At 40.5% G+C, this 20,000-nt stretch overlaps 1 protein-coding gene across 1 annotated transcript in view; it reads left to right on the top strand.

The window, feature by feature from the left end:
• Positions 1–20,000, top strand: part of LOC145417668 (inactive ubiquitin carboxyl-terminal hydrolase MINDY-4B-like) — a 40,001-nt gene that overhangs the window by 14,954 nt on the left and 5,047 nt on the right. The window contains exons 3-6 of the mRNA XM_080286308.1: positions 13,938–14,026; positions 18,267–18,490; positions 19,136–19,301; positions 19,618–19,683. Of these exons, the coding sequence (XP_080142434.1) occupies positions 13,938–14,026; positions 18,267–18,490; positions 19,136–19,301; positions 19,618–19,683 (545 nt within the window). The remainder of the gene's footprint in view (positions 1–13,937; positions 14,027–18,266; positions 18,491–19,135; positions 19,302–19,617; positions 19,684–20,000) is intronic.

Genomic DNA, 20,000 nt, shown 5'->3' with positions numbered 1-20,000 from the left:
AACTCTCTCTCTCTCTCTCTCTCTCTCTCTCTCTCTCTCTCTCTCTCTCTCTCTCTCTCACCCACGTCCGCTACCACAATATTTAAGGCCCCCCACCCACCCCACGACCTCACTTCCCTTCTTGCTTTCACCACACCCGCACCACACTCGCTCCCTCAAGGTGGTGATGTGGTGATGATGACGCTGCTGTGGTCGTGGTGACGCAACTGTGATGTGGTGAAAAGAATGTGGTGATCGTAGTGGTGATGATCGTGATGATAACTTTAATGGTGATGAAGTGATGATAGAGATGATATTTTTGGTTGTGATGAAGGGAGTTTTGATGGTGTGGTGTTGGTGGTGATGAAGGTGGTGATGATGGTGATGCTAACTCCAGTGATGATGAATTCGTTGTAATGATGATGGTGATGACGTAGATGGTGGTGAATGATGATAACTTTGGTGGTGATGACATTTTGTGGTGATATAATAAGGATGGTGAAAACTGTGATAATGGTGATGACGTATTTGGTGATGAGGGCAGTGGAAATGAGGAAGGAATAAAAGTTATGAAAAAAGTTGCATTAGTGATGACATTTGTGGTGAAGGTTGTAGTGATGACATGTGGTGATGAAAAAGGGGTGGCGTAAGAAATATAACGAAGAATATGATGAAACTAAAAAAAATAATGACAATGGTGATGATAATGATAATGATGATGGTGATGATGACAGTGATGAAAATGGAAATATGAATGACGGGTGATGACGCTAAACAACGCGAGAGTGGTAGTGATGACGAGTGATGACAAGGTGATGAGCAGGTTACAGGTAGTTTGGGCAGGTAATTTCAGACAATAATGAACGTGTAAGGATGTGTAAGTGGAAAGAAAAGATACGGTAATTCTTGTAGGAAATGAAACTTGCATACTTAAACACACACACACACACACACACACACACACACACACACACACACACACACACACACACACACACACCAAAAAACACCCACCCACACGCAGTTCCGAAAGCGACACATACTACCACGAATACGCAGTATAAAACACGCAAACTAAAAAAAAAACACAGTGTTCCTGAAATCTGTGTGATATGTTGAGCCATTAGGAGACGCTAATCTTATAAAACACAGCACCAGCACACAGCATAACACCATCACATAACACCAGATCACACAGCATAGCACCACATATCACCACATAACACCATATCACATAACACCACAATACATCACATCACATAACACCACATCACATAACATAACACCCTCACATAACACCAGATCAATTCAACATGCATATATATATATATTTTTTTGGATTTTTGTACTTCACCCAAAATTATATAAATGGAAGTCTTTTTTTTTTTTTTCTAGCTCTTACTTGACCTAAAATTACCGTCTCTCCATCTTGAATGCTGAGTTGTAACGAGAGATTAACACTAGAAATATGATGCTAGTCACGAATAAGAGCTATGGAAAGGATGTGGAGCCATAGCACTGTCTTTTCCTGCCACTGAGCTACGTGAAACAAGCTGCAAAAGGACGAAAATCTGGGCCAGTTTAAGGTGACCAGAGCATAGGAAGACGCGCAGTAAAACGCACGCTTTCTTTACCCCATTGAGAGTTAGTATTAATGAAAAAATATGAAACTAGCTGGATAATTATAAGAAAAAATATAATAAATGATGAGGCATTAATGGTTGTAACTTATCACTACAAGTTTGCAAAGGAAAATCAAGGATTACAAAGAAAAGAAGAAACCGAGAGAGAGAAAGTGATAGTAAAATGTGAGACAGAAAGAAAGAAAGAAGAGAAGAGAATGCACAAAATGAGGAAAATGAGAGGAAATTGGGTAGTTTGTTTGGTAATGTGTGTGTGTGTGTGTGTGTGTGTGTGTGTGTGTGTGTACAGTATAAAGACTAGGTAGTGAAATGTGGGGTGAGGTCCCCCGAGACTTTATTTACGAGCTGTGAAATATGGAGGGAGGATTTCGCAGACGTTATGTAGAAATGAGAGAGAGAGAGAGAGAGAGAGAGAGAGAGAGAGAGAGAGAGAGAGAGAGAGAGAGAGAGAGAGAGAGAGAGAGAGAGAGAGAGAGAGAGAGAATCACTAAACCAGATTAAGTTCCAATCCCCACGTAATCTCACCCCCAACCCCACATCATCAAACTTTCCTTCCTTAAAGCCTGGATTTATTCGCCCTCCTTCCAACCAACCTACCCCCATTAACCCACTGACCTCCATTACCCCTTTGTGACGGCGTAATGTAATGGGATGTGACGTGGTGACCCGTACCATGACCCTTGACCCTTCCACAGCTCTGACGTCATTTCCTCGCCTTGGTGTTATTCTTTGACGATTTTCTTTTCTTTCATTCTTTTTCTTTTTTGAGCTGTTTCTCGAATTTCTTTACTTTCTTTTTCTTTTTTTTAACATATTATAGGCAAAATTTTCATCCTTTTACAGGTTACTTTTATATAGCTCAGGGACAACGACAGTGACTCGGCTCTGCATCCTTACCATAGCACACTTCTTCGTGACTAGCATCCTATGTAGTGATACTGTTACACGTCAGCATGCAAGGTGGAGAGACGGCAATTCTAAGCCAAGTTAGAATAAAAACCAGGAAATGAAATACTGAAATAATCTAGATAGGAAATGTATTACAGAAGAGTGGAAGGGGTAACGACAGAAAAGCAACAGTGTCATGGGTGAAGATGAGTGAAAATGAGACAGTAGGTGGAAATGAAGGCGTAAGGCAATGAGGAGGGGGTGAAAGTGTGTGATAATGAGATAATGAGGAGGTGGAAATGAAGGTTTGATGGAGTGAGGAGGAGGTGAAAGTGTGTGGAAGTGAGACAGTGTGGAGGTGGAAATGACCGTATGAGACAGTGAGGAGAAGGAGGTGAAAAGAAGGGAAGAATGTGACACTGGGGACGATTATGAGGTGTGTGTGTGTGTGTGTGTGTGTGTGTGTGTGTGTGTGTGTGTGTGTGTGTGTGTGTGTGTGTGTGTGAGAGAGAGAGAGAGAGAGAGAGAGAGAGAGAGAGAGAGAGAGAGAGAGCGGAATTAACAAGAAGAGAACTATAATCCTGGACTTAAACTAATTATGGTGCTAAGAACTGGTCTAATTGTGTGTGTGTGTGTGTGTGTGTGTGTGTGTGTGTGTGTGTGTGTGTGTGTGTGTGTGTGTGTGTGTGTGTGTGTGTGTGTGTGTGTGTGTGTGTGTGTGTGTGTGTGTGTGTGTGTGTGTGTGTGTGTGTGTGTGTGTGTGTGTGTGTGTGTGTGTGTGCAATTTAGCCCTTCAATTAATGTCTTAGAAAAAAAAAAAAAAGCCCTAATTCTGTAAATTCCTGTGTGCAATGCCTGACCTGCGTGTGGTGAGTGTGGTGTGTGGAATTTGTGGTGTTGTGGTGGTGAAAATGGTGGTAGTGAGATTGTGTTGATGGTGCTAACTGTGTGGTGGTTGTGGTGTTGTGGTGGTGAGAATAGTGGTAGTGAGATTGTGGTGATGGTGGTAATTGTAGTGGTAGTGGTGTGGTGATGGTGAGAATGGTGATGGTGGTAATTGTGTGGTGGTAGTGGTGTCGTGGTGGTGGTATTAATGGTGAGTAGTGATGATGACAGTGATGACGGTGTGAGGTGCTAGTGGTGATGTGATGGTGATGATAATTGTGATGCTGTGAAGTGTTATTCGTAGTGTGATGATTCAGAATGAGATGGTGATGACAGTGGTGATGAAATTTGTGGTAATGAATCTGGTGGTGATCTAGGTATAAAAAAAATGTAAGGAACAGGTGGTGATGACTGTGATGATAAAGATGACAGTTATAAGAGACAGTGATGGTGATGATAATGATGAAAATGCAAACAATGATGACCGCGGTGGTGATGCAGGTGATACTGGTGATATAAGGGACTGGTGGTGATGACACTGATGAGAAACAGATGGTAGTGATGACAGTGATAAAGCGATTAATGATGACAGTGATGGTGATGATGCAGAATATGATGAAGGTGATATGAGAGACGGACGATGGTGATGATAATGACAGATGATGATGACAGGGATAAGAAAAATGATGATAGTGATGATGGTGATGAAAACGCGAGTGGTGATGACAATGGTGGTGATGATGATGATGGTGATGACGTACGGATGATGGTGATGCTATGGTGGTGGCGGCCGTGGTGGTGGTGACGGTGATGGTGATGGTGGTGGTGGTGGTGGTGGTGAAGGTGGTGGTGGTGGTGGTGCGGCTGTGGGTGGACGAGATCATACACCTCATACCACCAGAGTCCATTGTATAAAAAGAAAAAACAAAAAAGAAAAAAGAAGAAAAGAAAGAAAAAGAAGAAAGAGAGAGAAAAGAGAAAAGAAAAAAGAGAAAGAAAAAAGAGAGAGAAAAGAAAAAAGAAAAAAAAGAAGAGAAAAAGAAAATAAAAGAAGGAAAAAAGAAAAAATGAAAGAAAGAGAAATTAAAAGAAAAATTAAGAGACGAATATAAAATGCGAAAAACGATTATTCATCCCCATTCGGCCGGATTCAATTATCAAAAAAAAAAAGAGAGAGAGAGAGAGAGAGATAAAGTAATGAAACAAAAAAACACATGAATAAAAAAAAAATAAACAATGTGGAGAAAGAAAAGTGAAGCTGAAAGTCGAAAAAATATATACTGTAAAAAAAAAAGGTCTTATTACATGTCAAAATACTCACATATATATATAAATAAAAACTAAGCGAAACTGACAACTGAGCCATTAAATATAAATAAAATAACTGAAGTGAAATATTTAAAAGACGCATATAAATTAGGAAGAAAATTATGTGAATCATGTAAATGAAAATAAACACTAAGTCCGGCTATAAATCTTAAGAAATGAATTACAAAGGCAAAACAGAGGTGAAAAATAAATTACTTTGCACTTAGACTATAATTAGTCTTGAAAACACCTGTAATGATAAAGAAAAGATAAATGACTTATTAAGTAAAATCAGATAAAGAATTATAAACCAAGATAAAGAATAAAATAATCGCCTTAACTAACTAAATTACCGCATCTAATGGACAAAACGTAAGTAAAGAAATGAGTAAAGATAATAACTAAAAACGCATGATATTCTAAACACGTAAATAAGAGAAAGGATACGCTGTAAATATTCTTCCTGATAATAGTCACATAATGATAGTCTTAATGAGGGCTAATTTCTCCAATAATTTAAATGGTAAAAACAGCAATTAGAAGTCGTATCGGAGTTAGATATAAGAAGAGGGTAATAACAGCCGAAATTACCCCCAATAATGACCTTAATGATAGCGTAATGAAGACGACCCATAAAACAATTGCGATTAATGAGAGGGCTTGAGACACATGACTTGTTTGGAAATTTACAAAAATATATATAGTCACTTTAAAACCTTTTCTGGAAACTGTAAATCAACGAGAATGTGAGAAAAAGTATCTCTAAATAGGCCTAATATTTTTTAAGTTGCTAGTACCCTGAGTGAACTTATATAGGCCTACTAGCTGTCTGGCAAGTGATAGGTAGACAAAGACAGATAAACAGATAGATAAATAGATATGAGTCTGGCTAAAATAGATACATAAAGACAGATAGGTGTCTGGCAATAGAGACAGATATAGACAGGTAGACAAATAGTCAGACAGACAGACGGATAGATAGGTGTTTGGCAATGGATAGACAGACAGATGTACGGAATTTGATTTAATTTGTAAACCCCAACACATAACATTAACCATTATGTACGTGGACTAAATTAAAAAAAAAAGGTAAATTTGTAAAGATTGACTTTCTATCTCTGTACCACATGTTCAAGGAATTCTCAGCAGTAATTATATCCATATTTAGAAGGCTTAATAACCCTACTTAGCATAATCTACAGCTGGTCAATTATCATCGTAGAGTTTAGCATTCGTTACAGGCATGGAAGTTACTGAGGCATACAGGGAAAATATTCATTCGTGTATAAATATCTATAAAGAGAGATATTTGTTTCGTCGTGTTTAATATTGACGAAGAGAGATATTTGGGAAAGTGATTTTTATTTATACAGACACAGATATATTAACTGGAAAACAAGCTATTTAAAGTATGCTGAGATAGGGTATAGTCGAATATACTCTAAGTTATGAAGGCCGCTACAAAATCAGACAGATGCATACTGTATATCTTCACGAAATATCTACTTAAACTAATGAAATATTAGAGATAATATAACTATTTCAAAAACTATAAAAAACAGTATTATAATTTTCCTAGAAAGCCCCTCAAGTAAATAAAATAATAAATAAATAAATATAAACGCCTTAACACACACAAGACCCTTATTAACAAAACTCACCCTCATTTTACAACCCCGCCATCAAACGAAGTCGATTAACAGACCCACTCCCCTTGGCCGCGTTCAATTACCGCCTTTATATATCTCTGAATTCTGGTGAGGTGCGTGTGGATTAGTTAAACGAGGCGAATTTGCGTACATACTAGCACTAGAAGGTACGTACTAGCACTAGAAGGTACATACTAGCACTAGAAGATATATACTAGCGATAGAAAGTCCATACTAGCAATGGAAGGTACATACTAGCACTAGAAGGTCCATTTTTGCCGAGAGAAAATGCTTGCAAACGAATTATTTTGAATAACGTGCAAAACTAAAGACATCTGAGTGGAACAGACAACGGAAAAGATAGATTAAGGTGTAATTATCATAAAGAATCACTTTTTTATGCAAGGAAGAAGGAACCAAAGGCCAGAAGTCCGTAAGAATGTTCCTTCCAAAAAGAAAACAAACAAACAAACAAACAGAAATCAAAATTAAAGGTCCTCCCCAAAAAACTGATTCCTGCATAACTTCTGAAAAGGGAGAGTTGCGTGTAAGTCATTAAAATATTTTCGTGCATAATCATCTAAGAAAATGACTGATATGCGTGACTGACAATCAGCAAATCGTGAGCTGCATTTAATAACCATCACTAAAAACATATGTGAAGGTAATAATAATCCTTGATCTTCACTAGACATCCATTGAGCACCCCTCCCCCCCAAAAAAAAGCTGTATGCAAAACCCACGGAAAAAAACACCGAAAAAGAGAGGCTTCCATGTATTAAGATTCGAAAAAGAGTAAAATACACGCAAACAGCATTGACAAAAACACACTGGCTCGTAAAAAAAGGGATAAACGAGACTTATTAACCAGTAAAACATGTCAGCCGATTCCCAGGCACGTAAACGCGTTGTAAATCAGACATGTGGGAGAGCTGTGAATGAAATGCAATGGTGCGTGCAATAGGCGTTGAACGGTGCAGTCTGCGTGCATATAAAGCCCGCAGTTGGTTATCCTGTGTGGGAATTAGCGCTGACTGTTTCTTTTATGCGGCTGTAAGCGGGCGAAAGGCTAGACATGCGTGTTTCGAAGTCCAGACGGGGAGTAATTTGATAGCGCTCTCTGGCACCTATGACTCACTCTATTTAATACTATTGTCTCTGTGTGTGGCTCTTCAAGTATTAGTTAGAAAACTAGATCCATACTTACCGTGAGGGGGTTAATGGTTGGTGTATTATTCTTGGGCTCCTATGACGCGGGAGGATAATTATTCTCTGGTGTCAGATGAAGAATACTAGAGTTTGACCAATCTTTAAGTAGTTAATGAGGAAAATATTAACACTCTCAGGCTGCCATACTCCCTCTAAGATCTATAAAATCATCGGCCAATAGCTGGAATGGAGGACGAGATTTGAATATTTGAATGTAATTGGCTCTAAGAAATACGGTGTCGATGCGGAGGTTGATTTCCGTGTAACAGTAGTAAGACGGAAAAAAAAACAGAGAAAAACATTAAAATATTCGGATCTTGCATGTGGCGGCACTGGAAGGGAGCGAATTGCATGCTGATAACGCTAGAAGAGACGAAACTTGCATGGAATTGAAGTTAAAGTGAGGGAAAGGAGCGGGCATGTTGGAAGTAGCGAACGGAGCAACTGAGGTGTACATATTAGTAGCAGATGAGTAGTATCGCATGTAATCAGTGCTAGAAAGAACGAAATTTGTACATAAAAGGCATTAAAAGGCAAGAAGCTAGCTAGTATAAGGCGCTAAAAGTGACTGGAAGGAGCGCGCATGTTAAAAGTAACGAAAGAAGCAATTAAGGAGCATAAGGAGCAGGAGGAGAGGAACGAAAACAGCGCCATGAGTAACATCAAGCCAGAGAGACAGACGCTTTATCAGAAGTTGCTGCTACTGGGAAAGGAGAAGAGGGGATCAGGTTAGTAGCGTGTGTGTGTGTGTGTGTGTGTGTGTGTGTGTGTGTGTGTGTGTGTGTGTGTGTGTGTGTGTGTGTGCGTGCGTGTGTGTAACCTACCTTAACCCAAGCCGGACCCACTAAATCCATCCCACTAAGCCACCCACCTCCGTTAAACCCGTCCCTGGCCTGTTTGCACAAGGGCTGAGATCTGGCCCGGGTTTGCACAGGAGTTTGCACAGGACGGGAAAAATATTAAGACGGATGGGTGAGCAAGGGGCGGGAATTGGTGTTGGCTCCATGTTAGCGAAGTTGGCTGAAATTTGTTTGTGTTGGCAATTTAGCGGTTTTGTAACTAGATTTCTTATCGTTTTTAGGGATCTTTATCAAATTTAGCAATATCTGAGCAATTTTAGCTTGGTCTGGAGTTGTATGCCTTGTGTGTGTGTGTGTGTGTGTGTGTGTGTGTGTGTGTGTGTGTGTGTGTGCATTATTCTGCTCTGCCCCCCCCCTCATGTGCGTTGGCACTTCCGCGTGTATAAGGTGAGACGGATGGAGGGTCGCGGGGTTACTGTGCTGGCTTTGTGCTCCCGCCTCCCCTCATTACTCCCCTCCACCCCTCACCTCCCCTCTATTACACCCCCTCCCCCCTCCCCTTCCCTCCATTATACTCCCTCCCCTCCATTCCTCTTCATTACACCCCTCCTCTCTCCCCCATTCCTCACCCCACCTCTCCAATCAACTCACCTCCTCTCCCCCACTTAACCCTCTGACTACAGCGGAATAAACTTAACATCATCCTTCCAACCTTCAATAAAATAATAAAGTTTTCTATTCTGGGCAAAAAATAAACTGGAATATTTTTTACTTTTCTGGGGGTGAGCTGGATTTTTCCCGAACATAAAAAAAATCGTCTGAGGTTAAAGGAAGTACAGTGCAATACAGGTGAATGGCATGTAAAGGTTTAATTATCCCTTAACCCTTTAGCTCACCTGTCCTACGTCATCCAGGTGAGCCAAGGGAGGCAGGGGGGAGGGGGTATTCTGAGGGTGGTGGTGGCGTGTGACAATTTTTACCTACATAAATATTCCCAGCTGCTCCTTTCATGGTGTTTGTTTACCTTCTCTCTTTCTGTCTTTCTCTCTCTCTCTCTCTCTCTCTCTCTCTCTCTCTCTCTCTTTCTCTCTCTCTCTCTCTCTCTCGTTTCTTCATGAGATGGTCCTAAACAAAGTGAAGTGCTTCCCCCTTTTCGATAATCAATTCTCTACTATCGCTTTATCCTTTCCCTTCCTCCCTCTCTACCAACATTTTTCTCTCCTCTCCTCTCCCTCCCTCTCTCTCTCTCTCTCTCTCTCTCTATTTCCCTCCGTTTTTCCAGTCTCTCACCTCCTCCTTCGTCTCCCTTTTCCTTCATGCCCGACGCGCCTAAACACTTTTTACGACACGACTGCCACACACAATTCTTTTTAAACGTCCACAATGAGCATTAAGGCAATTACACTAATGCCTCTCACAATCACCAGTTACATTATCATTTTTCTTCCTCTCCGTCCCTCTAGCCTGTTGGATGAAGCGTCGACTGGATTTGCAAGCTATTTCCGTCCAGGGGATTATTAGGGTTGGTCGGCCGATTAGCAGATTAGGAGATTTCGTCCTCACTCTCATTACCTGTCAGTTTAAATTTCTGAATGCGATTATTTATTTATTTTTTTTTTTTTGACGATTTTTTCCTTTTCTCTTCGTAATATTTTTTTTTCTTGTTCTTCCATTACTCATATATTTTTTTTTCTGCTGAATAAAATCGTCTTTTAGCGGCAAAAATGTTCTATAATTGACGTCCTTGGGGGAAAGGGGCGAGGAATTATGGAAAAAAGGAGAAATATGAGAGAGAGAGAGAGAGAGAGAGAGAGAGAGAGAGAGAGAGAGAGAGAGAGAGAGTCAAAAAGAGAGCGGTATTTTTTTTTTTCTTTTTGCGAGGTAGGATTACAGCGGATTACTTTTGGCTGGAGAGGGATTACTTTTAAGATATGATGGTTGTTAATCCAGGTATGACCCTTGTAAAGTCGCCTTTATTAATTTCTTGTACTTCCGGGGTTTATTATTACTGTTATTATTATTATTATTATTATTATTATTATTATTATGTTAATTTAGCATCACGTAATTTAAGCATTGACACATTTTGGAGTCTGCTCGAAGAAATTATAAACGAAAATTTTAAAACCATGTGATTATCGCTTCATTAATTTTAGCAAAAGATTGACATGATTTTGAAAAGACGTCCAACTTTTGTCCACACCTGTATAAGCCTCCCACCAGGTAAGTGAGAGAGGTTATGCATGTCGAAAATTAGTTACAGTATGCACAAAAGTATCATTATTATTTTTTTCTCAACGCAGGATTGAGTTTTTGGGCATACTGTATCTTATAACTTTTTTTTTTACTGGACTAATGGGTAATGTTACTTATAAAAACTAATTAATATTCTTATAATTATTTTCTGTACATTAATTAACCTCAGCACAGTAATTAGGGCCATGTGCTGTATAAATAACCTCATCATTTCCCACTGACCTTTGTTTCTGTGTTTGTGAATGCTAATGAGGGAGCTTTTCACCTGATTGTAATTTTATATACCTATTAATCAGATGTAATTAACCTTTACGTATACCTGTCCACCTGTACCCAATGCACCTGACCTGCCCTGGCTCCTGTGACCTGACATCTTAAATTTGACTTGATTTAGGTTCATTAACTTGACCTAATATAACCTAACATGACCTAGTAATCTCTTCCTACTCATAACCTAAACATCATCTAACCTAACGTGACCTAATAATCGTTTCCTGACCCCGACCGAACCTCATCTAACCTAACACAACTTCATCTGACGACGTGACCTTACCTGCCATGACCTGACCTCCCCTAACCTGACGTGACCTGGCCTGCTCCGCTACGACACCTGTTTGGATTTACGAGCTGTTTGGCAGGTGATAAACACATCTGGCGTGACCTCACCTGTGTTCCGAGGAAATCAAATGTCGCTTATCCTATCCCCGACTCACACTGCTTGACCTAACGTGACCTAACTTGACCTAATGTGGCTTAACTCGACCTAACGTGACCTAACTTGACATAATGTGGCTTAACTTGACCTACCGTGAGCTTACTTGACATAATGTGGCTTAACTTGAACTAATATGACCTAATGTGATCTTACTTGACATAATGTGGCTTAACTTGAACTAATATGACCTAACTTGACCTAATGTGGCTTAACTTGACCTAACGTGACCTAATTTGAACTAATGTGACCTAATGAACTAATGTGACCTAACCTGACCTGGTGTGGCCTCACTTGACCCAACTTAACCTAATGTGAGTGAAGTGGTCCTAACTTTGTACAAATAACCTAGTTTGATCTAACTGTAAAATAACTTAATATAACCTAACTTGGCCTAACTTGACCTAATCTTGATACTCTAACCTGACTCTTATCTTAGCGTGACCTAACTTAACCTGTTGTTGCCTGATCTCAATTAACGTGACCTAATTTTGCCTAATAACCAAGCATGAACCAATTTACATACTCTGATCCACTATTATCTTGACCCAACCTAAGATAAACTAATATGACCTAACCTGACATAAAGCTATTTTTCTGACCTAGTATGGCCCACCCTGCTGAAATGGGACCTACTGTGACCTAATTTAATGTAACAAGCTAACCTGAACTACCATATATAACAACCAGGAACCTAACCTAACCTGACCTAATCTACCTCAGCCTAACTCAGCTTCACCTAACTTGACCTAACAAAGCTCACTCAAAACTAACCCAATCTAACTTAACCTAACCTAATCTAAATTGACCTAATATACTCTCGCCTGTTTCATCCTAACACAAACTTCTCTAACTCACATAGTCTAACATTCTCCATCCTAATTCTAAGCTGACCTACTTAAGTCCCTAATAAATGCCTAATCTAACCTAATCCCTCTCAATTAATCATCATCCAGTCTAACCCTTTCTAACTCATTTCTAACTTACCCTAACCTAACCTAACAATTTTCTACCCTGACTAACCCAACCAAGCCACACCTTCCCTTGACCTACCTTGACCTAACCCAACCAAACCTATCCTTCCCCTGACCTACCTTGACCTAACCCAACCAAGCCACACCTTCCCTTGACCTACCTTGACCTAACCCAACCAAGCCACACCTTCCCTTGACCTACCTTGACCTAATCCAACCAAACCTATTCTTTCATGACCTACCTTGACCTAACCCAACCAAACCTATTCTTTCATGACCTACCTTGACCTAACCCAACCAAGCCACACCTTCCCTTGACCTACCTTGACCTAACCCAACCATGCCACACCTTCCCTTGACCTACCTTGACCTAACCCAACCATCCTGATTGGCCTAATTTTCAACATTTTATTGGATGATTGTCTTAAATAACCATTGTGATGAACCCTGATTTGCGGATCAGTGTAAAAATAAATAAATAGATAAACAGATGGATAGATAGACAGATAGACAGATAGATATAGATGGATATAGATAGATAGGTATATAAGCAGATAGATAGGCAGACAGACAGATAGATAGATAGGGATAGATAGATAAACAGATAGATAGGAAGATAGACAGATAGATAGATAGATAGACAGAGATAGATAAGTGCGATAATTGCCTTTCCAATAACACGTCTTAAAAGCAATATAATTAGTGAGGTAAAAGACTTTGCATAATTCTCTTACTATACTTCTTTCACCTTAACTTGGCCCAGATTTTACTCCCCTTGCAACATATTTCACGTAATTCTGTGAGAAAAAACTGCTGCGGCTCAACATCCTTTCCATAGCACTTCTTCGTGACTAGCAGCACATTCTAGTGTTAGGCCATTATACTGAATCATCATTAAATATAGAGAGGTGATAATTTTAGGCCAAGTTAGAGACATCATCATAATCATCATCATCATCATCATCATCATCATTACTACTACTACTACTACTATTACTACTACCACTATTATTATTATTATTATTATTATTATTATTATTATTATTATTATCACCACCACCACTACCACCACCATCATCATCATCATCACCCCACCCAATCACCCTTACCTTCCCTGACGTGACCTAGCTTTGACCTCAATGACCTCTCTTGACCTAATACCTTATCTCCACTCCCGTCCTACCCTGTTCTTACCCACTCTTTATCAGTCCTCTTTATCATATTATATTCTTATCTTTAATCTTAACTTTCTTGAGAAATTTCCGGCGTTGGGGTCAAGATGAGATCCAATTATAAGGAGATCTGACCTAACCTGGCCCAGTTTATCCTAGCCCTACCTCACTCCTGACCTAGCCTTATCAACCCTACTAGCTCAACCTAACTTAACCTAGTTCACCCAGGCTCAATTTCCCTTCACCTAACCTCATTTAAGTCCACCCCTAACCTAACCTAATCTAATATAGCCTAATTCAACTTAACCTAGCTCACCCAAACCTTCTTCCCCTACTAACCTAACTTAACTTCACCCCTACCCTGACAATCTAACCAGCCTAACTTGATCTAGCCCATCTTAGCACAACCTAGGTCACCCTATCCCAAATTCTGCTGACCTAACCTGACCTGTCCTCCCCCAGAACGTGTCCTGTACCCGACCAAGCCCAAATCCTCGGTGCAGAAGGTGCCTGTCCTGGGAGGCACGCCCATCACAGCAGACACGGCCGTGGTGAGTGGGAATGTGTCAATTAACCTGTCTCTGTATTATTTACCTTTGTGCTTCCCTGTGTCTGCTTATTTGTCTCTATGTCGGGGTTTTGCCTACCTGTCTGTCTGTCTGGTCGTACACACACACACACACACACACACACACACACACACACACACACACACACACACACACACACACACGAGTTTTATATATATAGAAAATACACGAATCACTGTCGTTGTGTTTTTTTATTCTTCTACCATTCATCTATCTACAGAATTATCTATCTATACTTCTATCTATGGACCGTTTCTATCTATCTGTCTGTCTGTCTATCTGTTTATCTATCTGCACCGCCAGGACCGCAGCGGCTCCCAATTACTAGCCTGGGTAAATTCATAATGAGTCTATTTTGGTGGGGTTATTGGAGAGAATGTGGCCAGATTACCAAGGGATGTCTCTCTCTCTCTCTCTCTCTCTCTCTCTTTCTCTCTGTCTCTCCAGCCTGACACGTGATGCATGTATGTAAATCCTTAGTAACATAACTGAATGAAGATGATGATGATGATGATGATGATAATGATGACGGCTCGACACATGAAATTGCAAAGATATCCAGTAAGACATATACTAGTGGGAAGAAGAATGATGATGATGATGATGATGATGATGATGATGATGATGATGATGATGATGATGATGTTGAAGATGATGATGATGATGATGATGGACGAAATAGCCAAAAATTTCGTCCGTAATTTTATATACAGTTAAGGAGCGTGCCTGGTTAGGGAGGAATGCCGAGGAGAGCAAAGAAAATCAATGCTTGCAAAAATAGCCCACATCCGCAACTCCATTTTCAGCCCTTCTTTACGCTGACGTCTTCTTATTTTTCCTTTCTTTCCTTTTTTTTTCGCCACCAGACATTTTTTACTCGAATTAGGTAAAAAAAAATATATACTGAAGGGGCCTAGTTATACATTTTACTCAGTCGAATACATATAAATAACTAAATCGAAAATATTAAAATCGAACTCTCCCAGCCTCGAATTTCCCGCCAAAACGAAACAGTTACGCTTCAAGAGTAACGAAACGATATTACAAAATACTTTAGTAAAATGGCGGTAAATTTAATAGCTGATAATGGACGTTTAAATCGACTTATATATAAAATGAGGCCATGAATCACACTTACGTAGGCTGGATTATTCTTTTGAAAAGTTTGAACGATGCACCAGGATTACTTAAAGGTGGATTTACGGCAGGATTATAATACTGGATTATTTTTTTTTTCTTTCTCTCTCTCTCTCAGCTACCTCCCACACCCGCCCCACTTTAAGCGCAAAATTTACACTAATTCTCAACCCCTTTATTACCTCTATAAAAATTCTCAGCTTTATTTGACTGCCTTACTGAGTGGAGAGTTGGAGGGGAGGAAAGGAAAGGAGGGAAAGGAGGAGGGAGAGAGGAGGTGGAGAAGGAGGAAGGGGGAAGATGATAGAGTGGAGGAAGAGTGAAAGAGGGAGGAATGGAAGGGGAGGAAAAGATGGAAAAGGGGAGGGAAGAGAGGAAAGGTAGGGGGAGGCAAAAGGGAAGGGGAGAGAGAAAGAATGAGGACAGGGAGTGGATGGGGAGGAGTAAGGGTGAGAGAGGGGTGTAGGTGGGGAGCGAGAGAGTAGAATTTAGTTGGGCAGGGAGAGAGAACCAGGGCTAATATCCTCCCTTCCTCCCTCTCTCCCTTCTTTCTTTTTACTCCCTCTAAGGTGAAATTGAGAGCAAGAGAAAAATAACATAAGAGAGAAAATTAAAGCGAGGGAGGGGGAGAAATATATCTAAGCCTGCCATCTCTTTCCCTTCTTCCCATCACGAATAGATAGAAAGATAGATAGATAGATAAACAAATATAGACGGACATAGACAGACACTGATAGACAGATGGATAGATAGACAGATACAGAGAGATATAAACAGACAGCCAGACAGATAGAGAAAGACAGACATGGATAAATAGATAGACAGATAGATAGAAAGATGGACAGATAGATAGACACATAGATAGATAAGCACATACAAAATGAAAAACCGCAGAAAACTCGGTTAAAAAAATCTGATAAGGGACCTCGCATGCGTCCATTCCTTGTCTCAAAATTAACCCCCATGTTGCTGCATACACCTTAAGTCACTGTAACCTGTCTTGACCTCTCCTGCGAATTTTCTTGACCTTTCTTGACACCTCCTGTGAATTTTCTTGACTTTCTTGACCTCTGAGAGTTTTCTTCATTTTTCTTTCCCTCTCTTGCGAATTTTCTTGACCTCTCTTGACTTCTTGCAATTTTCTTGAGCATTTTTGACCTCCAGCAAGTTTGCTTGACCTTTCTTGACCTCTGCGAATTTTCTTGACCTTTCCCGATCTCTTCTGCCAATTTTCTTGACTTTTCTTGACCTCCCCTGCAAATTTTCTTGACCTTTCCTGACTTTTTTCTTATATTTTCTTGCATTTATTTTTTTTCATTTGGGGTTTCTGACAGTTACTGATGCCTTTTCAAAAATTCCTCCTGACTTTTTTTTTTATATTATCCAATATGTTCTTGATCTTTCTTGAGTTTTCTTGATCCAACAAATTCTCTAACTCTGTGTGTGTGTGTGTGTGTGTCCTTCCATTATAACAATACAGAGGTTATCAATAGTTCACGTTCCCCTCCCTCCTCTCTTACGCTCCTCTCATTCTCTCTTCACTTTGATCTCTCCCTCATAGGCCTGTAGTTCTCTTCCCTCCCTCCTTCCTTTACTCTTCACTTCTCTACATTCCTTCCTCCTTCCCTTCCTTCCTCCTTCCCCTCCTTCCTCCTTCCCTTCTTCCACTTTCCCTCCCCTCGTTTCATATTACTTCACTTCCCACCCTTCCTTCCTTCCTTCATCCCTATCCCTTCCCTTGCCTCTCCCTTTCCTTCCCCTCCCTATCCTCCCTCCCTTCTCCCCTCCCCCTCCCCATCCTCCCTCCTTTTTCCCCTCCCTTTCTCTCCCCTCCCCCTCCTCCCTTCCTATCAAAACAAAGCAACATTCTCTCTCACTTCTTTGGGTCAATATCTTACTCTTGATGGCACTTGAACAGTCACTCTCTCTCTCTCTCTCTCTCCCTCCCTCCCTCTCTCTCTCTCTCTCTCTCTCTCTCTCTCTCTCTCTCTCTCTCTCTCTCTCTTTTAACAACATCAAAGAGAGAGAATTTAAACAGATAAGAAGATCAAGCTCCATCATCAACAATTAAACTAATTCGAAGTAATTTAAGAATTCAAAGTTGACCATCAATCATTTAGGATCTTGTTTGTTTCTCTATATTTAAGAGTTGATGATACGGCAATGAGATTTTTGATGATGATGATGATGATGATGATGATAATGATGATAATGTTGATGATGGTGGTGGTGGTGGTGGTGGTGGTGGTGGTGATGGTGACGATGATGATGGTGGTGGTGGTGGTTATGATGATGATGGTGGTGGTGGTGGTGGTGGTTATGATGATGATGATCGTGATGGTGGTGATGATGATAATGTTGATAATGATGATGATGATGATGATGATGATGATAATAATGATGATGAACGGAGAGAGATTAAATGACCACTTCTTTCTGGCTCGCACCCTTGATCCCTCCATCAATCCCATCCATCACGTCCATTTCTTCCCTAAATAGACCCGTAATTTATTCCCTTTCCAGAATTGATCGTCTGTTGTGGGTAATATTTCGTCTAAGCCTTTGTTTCATCCTTTTTTTCCCTTTTATTTTCGTTCGGTGTCTCTCCGTTTCCTTCCCTCCTCTTTGGTCGATGTTTCTTTTATATTGAAGCGTTTTCCATAATTTTTAGTCCATTTAACGAGAGTAGAAGAGGATTTGTTATCATCTGTCTTGGTCTGTTTTCCGTCAGGCTCTGAAATTTTTTATATCTGTGTAACTTTTGCAGGATTATAATGTGGTTTTAGTCTAGTTTCATGACACACACAGACACGCACATAAAACACACACACACACACACACACACACACACACACACACACACACACACACACACACAAACATAGACACACACAAACATACAGACAAACAAACACAAAACACCCACACACACACACACACACACACCCACACACCCACACACACACACACACACACACACACACACACACACACACACACACCTTTACCTATTTCCCTCCCTATCTTCATCTCTCTCTGACCCACATCCCACACGCTCCACCAGGCCCTTCGCAACCGAGTATTTGGCAGCGCTGACCTGGTATGCCCCGCGCTGAGTGAGTGGCTGGGTCAATCCTTCGCCTTCAACGAGGAGGGAACGCCGCAGGGATACAGCTTAAAGACGCAGAAGGTCAGCACGAGGGGCATGGCCATGTGTGTCCAAGGATACATACTGAAGCACCTGCTCTTCGTCAGGAGGGGCCCTAAGGTGGTTGGCGACCCTGCCTTGTGAGTACTTTTGCATTTTGGCGCGCAGATCAAACTGGTGTAAAAATTTTGCCCATTTTCTCTTCGATTTTTTCCTTTATGATTTTGCCAGTTGCTTTTTGTTTTAGTTTTTGGTTTGTTCTGCTTTTTTTTTTTTTTCATTCAGGAGCAATAATTTTCTTTGTTACCAAGACTAAAAATAACTATTAATGGGATAATCAGTTGTTTATTGCTAATGCTTCGTGTTATCAGCATTAGGGAACTGGCGCTCAAAAGTAGGATACAAACAAGTGACGTATGTCCACTCCATCAGTTATTAAAAATCATTACTACCCACGTATTCTCTGCTTAACATATACAGCCTAACCTAACCTACCGTACCTTAAAATACCCTAACTGAAACTAACTTAACCTACCCTAAATGAGAGTAACGTTACCTACCCTAACTGAGACTAACTTAACCTACCCTGAATGAAACTAACTTAACCTACCCTGAATAAAACTAACTTAACCTACCCTAACTGAAACTAACTAAACCTACCCTGAGACTAACTTAACCTACCCTAACTGAAACTAACTTAACCTACCTTACCCTACCTGAAACTAACTTAACCTCCCATACTTTAATCTACCCTAACTGAAACTAACTTAACCTAACTTCCCTAGACTTCTACGAGCGACCACGAAGGGGCAGGAGGAGGCGCTGGTGGGGGCCATGAGTGATATTCTGTGGAAGGCGGGGGACAGGCAGAAGGCCATACTGTGTCTCACGCAGGACGACATACACCTCAGGGACAGTACCAACTACCAGAGCGATGGGTGCACAGAGAGGGTACGTACACACACATACACGTACACGCAGACATACAGGAATACACACACATACACGCAGACATACATACACATATCCAGTACACACACGCGGGACGACATACACCTCAGGGAAGATTCCAACCTACCAGAGTGGTTGGTGCACAGAGAGTACGACTATATATATACGTACACACACACACACACACACACACACACACACACACACACACACACACTCACTCAACCATATGTCTTTACAATTTCTTCATATCACAACACATCATTCCACCTCCACCCTGCAGTTCTCACCTTCCTTCTTCTTTCCTTCCTTCCAGATCCACACGTTTGAGTTTAAGAAGCAGGATGAACTTACCTTTAACCTTAAGAAGTACTTGTTTGAGGTGAGTCTAAGATAATATTAATCATTTCTGTAGCTTCTCTCATTAGATCATTATTCCTGTTATCCTCACACGATTCTGTTCAGCTAAGATCGAACCTCTGACTCAATGGATTACAAATAAGAAATACTGTAGCTCTCTTATTATTTTCTTGTGTTCTTCCCTCTAAAAGCTATTATCAGAGGTCCCCGTTAGAGAGTAGAGATAGCTAATTTTTTTTATTTTCACCCTAATGCTTATCATCAAAATTTCACAGGTTTATAGATAAGAAATAAATCAGTATTTTATTTTCTATTTCCCGTAAATTATCAAAGCTCCCC

This window comes from Coenobita brevimanus, chromosome 14 (assembly GCF_032717465.1).
Source record: "Coenobita brevimanus isolate Jiangsu-jjx chromosome 14, ASM3271746v2, whole genome shotgun sequence".
NCBI classification, from domain to species: Eukaryota; Metazoa; Arthropoda; class Malacostraca; order Decapoda; family Coenobitidae; genus Coenobita; species Coenobita brevimanus.
Note: the sequence above shows the minus strand (reverse complement) of the source record. Positions and strands in the feature narration are given on the sequence as shown.